The sequence below is a fragment of the Cystoisospora suis genome (genome assembly GCF_002600585.1).
Source record: "Cystoisospora suis strain Wien I chromosome Unknown contig_5389, whole genome shotgun sequence".
NCBI classification, from domain to species: Eukaryota; Apicomplexa; class Conoidasida; order Eucoccidiorida; family Sarcocystidae; genus Cystoisospora; species Cystoisospora suis.
This window is the reverse complement of record NW_027158179.1, coordinates 1,485-6,065: the sequence shown is the minus strand read 5'-3', so window position 1 is coordinate 6,065 and position 4,581 is coordinate 1,485. Positions and strand designations below refer to the sequence as shown.

The 4,581-nt window shown below is 43.5% G+C and overlaps 2 protein-coding genes across 2 annotated transcripts in view; one reads left to right on the top strand and one right to left on the bottom strand.

Annotated features, from left to right (window-relative positions):
* Nucleotides 1-282: 282 nt before the first annotated feature.
* Nucleotides 283-793, top strand: CSUI_009190 (uncharacterized protein). The gene has a single exon (XM_068069306.1). It carries the CDS (start codon nt 459-461, stop codon nt 600-602), a length of 144 nt encoding a protein of 47 aa, XP_067918719.1. The 5' UTR covers nt 283-458; the 3' UTR covers nt 603-793.
* A 2,909-nt stretch (nt 794-3,702) lies between these two features.
* CSUI_009189 (uncharacterized protein) overlaps nt 3,703-4,581 on the bottom strand; it is a 2,248-nt gene continuing 1,369 nt past the window's right edge. The window contains exon 2 of the mRNA XM_068069305.1: nt 3,703-4,370. Within this exon, the coding sequence (XP_067918718.1) occupies nt 4,061-4,370 (310 nt within the window). The 3' untranslated portion in view covers nt 3,703-4,060. The remainder of the gene's footprint in view (nt 4,371-4,581) is intronic.

The following is a 4,581-nucleotide window of genomic DNA, read 5'->3' as shown; positions in this document are numbered from 1 at the left end:
GAAAAGAAGAAGACGAGGTGTGCTCTTTGCTAGAAAAGCAATAAAGGATGAGAAGAACGACCTCAAAGAAGAAGAAAGGAACGTCCCAGGGAGAGAGAGAGAGATCGATTCAAGTCTGTTGCGTGGATGGATTGTCTTGGGCGACTTTTCTCTTGTCTCACCGATCCCTCTTGACTGGAGAGCGAAGAAAACTTTACGCTGCCACTGCTGCTTCTTCTCGTACTTGTAAAGACAACCAAGATAAAGGGAGGGAGTTCTTGCAGTCATAGGGGGGGAGTTGAGAAGGGAAGAAAGGAGAGACTCTCTGGTCTTCTCTTTATCTCTTTCTAAGCGAAGGCTAATACGGAGGTTTTCTTAGAGTCTTCATAGGGAAGAAGCAAAGAAAGAAGAGAGAAAGAATAAAGAAGAAGAAGAAGACAGGAGAAGACCTTTTCTTCCTCTTTGTCTTCTCTCTGTATATGTGTATCGATGTGTGTGAGGGGCAAAGCGAAGAGAAGTCTTTTCGTCTTATCTTCCTTCTTTTCTTTTGGTCACTTCCTGAAGGCGCTGCGATAGGAAAGAAAGCCAAAGAAGAGAAGAAAGCGCTCCGTCGAACAAGATGAACTAAAGAAGAAAAAAAGAAGACGAAGGAGCGTCTTTCCGACAAAAGGAATACGGTTTGTCTCCTGCTGTCTCTTTCACATTCATAGAAAAGCACCTGTTCTTCTCGCGTGTGAAGAAGTTTCTCTCGGCACATCTACACTTACATCTAAAGAAGATGATTAATCACACGCCATACTCTCTCTCTCTCCCTTATACTTTTTTCTCTCGTTTCTTTCCTTCTTTCAGAGACTTCTAACTCTTTTCTTACCTTTTTCTTTTACTTACTTTCTCTCTCTTTCTCCCTTCTTTTTATCTCCTAGTCTCTACCCGACTGAGTGGATTTCTTTCTCTCTCTGTTGCCATGCGAGGTGTTTCTTCCCTCTCGACCGACTTCACTTCATTTCTGTCTTTCTCTCTTCTTCCTCCTGCTAGGCTAACCTAACTTTCTCTAGTCACCTTTTCTCTTTCCCCCCGCTTTCTTTTTAGCTGGTCTTTCTTCCCTCGTTTCTCTTCTTTGCTGCTGCTGTACTAGCCTCTCTTTCTTCTTCGAGATCTTTTCTCTTTCTTTCTTTCTTCCATCTTTTCTGTCTTTATCCTTGGGTCTTCCACATAGAGGGGGTAAGGAGATGCGTAGAAAGAGAAAGGGAGAAACAGAAACCCAACTCAAAGGAATTGACGGGGGGCTCGTACAAGCAGTCCCTGGGCAGAGGGATGACAGGAGAAGCACAGAGTATAAGAAAAGTCTCGTTCCTTCATTCATTCATTCGTCTGTCCTTTCTTTCTCTCTCTTTCTCTTCGTCTCTTCTATGAAGTATACGAGAGAGTCTTCATAATGATGCAAAGAAGATCGATCATCTATCGTCGATTTCCCAGCAGCTCTTAGCAATCCATTCCTCAGGTTTGAAACAAGAGACAGCTTGAACGAACGAAGGGGGGGTGATAGCGAATCTTACTCGGTCTTCATTTCTTCTTTTAGCTACTAAACAGGTGAAGTTCCTTTAACATGCTAACTCCGCAAAAACGAACGAAAACAAGGACAAGATATATGCGTACGGAGGACTGAGAGGAAAAATGAGACTCATTTTCGTCTTTATTCACCCCTCTCTTTCTCCCCTGGTATATAGTCGCGTATCTCTATAGAGCAGCAGCTCATGCCTGCATATAGAGAGAAAACCTCATGCTTTCTCTCTCTCCTTACACATTTAGTCTTGTTCTGCCACTATCTCTCAAGTTCATCTTGCTTACTCTTTCCTTGTTGCGAAAGAAAGAAGGAATGAAGCAATGCAAAAAGAATCTCTTTCACTTCCGTTATCATCTCAGACATACTAAAACTCTCTTTGTAATCTCCCTTCTCACTTCGGTCACAGACCTTCAGAATGATCTGAAAAAACAAAAGAACTTTCATTCTTAGTCTAAGACACTTGATAGAAGAGAAAAGCTTGAAAACAGGCGAGAAAGGTAGCCTTCTTTTTGTTTTCATTTCTCAGCTTGACGTGTATGGGACGCCTGATCCGGGTGAACGTACACCTCGATTTGAGGTGTATGCACATCTGAATCTGGGGTGTATATACACCTGGATCTGGGGTGTACGTGCACCTGAATCTAGGGTAAATATACATTCGAATCTAGAGTGAATACACACCTGAGTCAGGGGCCGATATACACCCGAATCTAGGGTCGGTATACACCCGAATCTAGGGTCGATATACGCCCGAATCTAGGGTGAACTTACCACGGATCTGGAGCCGATGCGCACCAGGACATAGGGTCGAGGGACACCCGAACCTAGGGTCCAGATAATCCGAATCTAGGGCGAATATACACCTGGATTTGCGGTGGATACACGCCTGAATTTGCGGTGGAGATACACCCGCGTCTAGCACACCTGGATCTAGGGTGTATGTACACTTGAATCTAGGGTGTACTCACACCTGTGATAGACCATCCCTGCAGAAGAGTAGAAAACGAGCGCTTCCAATTCTGTGTAAACAGATGAAGAGTTTGGTATCTTATGCGCCTTGACTTTTCAAAGAAGTGCATCTGGATATAGTTTCTAGACCCGAGCGCATACACCAGTGCCAATCCTCTCTCGTTTCTTCCAATAGCCAAACTTCTTACGACTCCTTAGCTCGATACAAAACTTTTCTCCCTCTATATCGATCGTCTCCACGGATGTCTTTCTGTCTCTCCGTTGAGAACAGTCGTATATGCTATTTCAAGTCCACCCGGCCCTTTTTCTTCTCACACCTCTTCGTCCAAATCTTTCTCTAGAATACTTTTCCTCTTTCCTTTCTTCTTTTTCACGTGCAGCCGAAGAAGAATGTAAACACGCTCGGCTGAATGGAGGTCTTGTGAGAAAGATTCCAACCCCTTTCTTCTGCGACAAGTATCATCTTCACCATAGTGTAGATTCGTACTAAGACCTGACCTCACAAGTATCGTCCCTCCATAGAAGATTTCCACTCGACCACTAGAAACTGAGAGCACCTGTCTCTATCTCTCTCTCGTTTTTTCTCTCAGACAAACGGAAAATGAAAAGCTTCACTAGCTGAAGTCATACATACCCGTACACACCTCCTACTGTCCATATGAATATGATGAGAACCATTCTCTCCTTTGTCTATGTATCTATCTCAACTCCACGACCGAGTAACCCTAGAAAGACGTATGATGAAAATACACCCCTTATGAGACCTCCCTCCTGTGAAGGGAAGGGAGTTCGTTCTCTCTATGTAGAGAGATGGATGAAGCATGAAAAGAGAAGAGGATAGATAAGGTGATCTGTCACATCTTTCTCCCTTTCTTCTCTGTGTCTCTTAATCCCTCTCCTCTCAGCAACCCATACGCATGGTAACTGACGATGTTTTCATTCAAGACACGTTCTTCTCTTCTTTTCTCTTCCCCGATGCCATCGAAGACATACCAAAGATAGGACCTCATACACAGACATATAGATACATACACATAGACAGATGAAAAAAGCAGAGATAGATCGATTGTATGTATGTATGAACATCATCCACTCATACAACCAAAAACACAAATGAAAAGAGCCTCGTCGGAGAGAACACACAAAGAGAGGGAAGAGAAGACGGGTGGGTGGGTCACCGCCGCCATCGGCCTTCTCTTCTTGCTATGAAGTGAGAGGTAACCGAGTATCGATCGATCGATCGATCGACAAAAGAAAAACAAGAAGCGGCATTTATTCATTCCTTCGTTCATTTCTGTACTTTTCTTCCATTGATACGAGGAGTAGAATTCGATAGAGGTTAGTTACAGAAGAGACACACACCTTATTACCGCCATAGTGAGGCTCGAGGTACGTCATACACGGATAGACATACGACGAGCATAAGAATAAGGGACTGACGGAAAGAGATGAATGGAGAGAAGAGAAAAAAGTGCAAGACGTCGACAAAGAAGAAGAGAAAAAGATACACTGACGGGGATTAAACAGGCATGAAAACTACTACAAAACTCACGTTGGATCACCAGCATGAAAAAGAAAGAGAAAGAAAGGAGCAAGAGAACAGGAGAAGGGTATCGCGCGATGAAAAAGAGAAGAAAGACGAGAAAGAGTGAAGCGAAAGAGGAAGAAAGAAGCATGCGAAGACAAGAATGAAAAGACATCCATCATATAGAAAGAAATGACATGCTCGACTTGTTGAGAGCCGACCCCCTCTTCCTTTTGATCACTCTCCCCTTCCTCTTTTTTCTTTCTTGTCTTTTTCTTCATCTTCAGCGGTTGGATCTTATCGATCTCTGTTCGATGGCTTCGCCCATTCCACCTACACAAGAAAGAAAGAAAAGAGATGAGAAAACAAGAAAGAGAAAGAGAATCCAAGGATACATCGTTTGAGATTCACGTGTTGCATGGGTTCGTGCAGCAGGGTGGGAAGCAGACAGTCAAGACTTCGCAAAAACATGCACGAGAGAAAGAGAGAGAAAGAGAGAGTGTATAGAGAGAGAAAGAGAGAGTGTATAGAGAGAGAAAGAGAG

Bases quoted from the DNA above. Each gene is read 5' to 3' on its own strand.
- CSUI_009190 (XM_068069306.1), top strand. From the start codon at position 459: ATGTGTATCGATGTGTGTGAGGGGCAAAGCGAAGAGAAGTCTTTTCGT.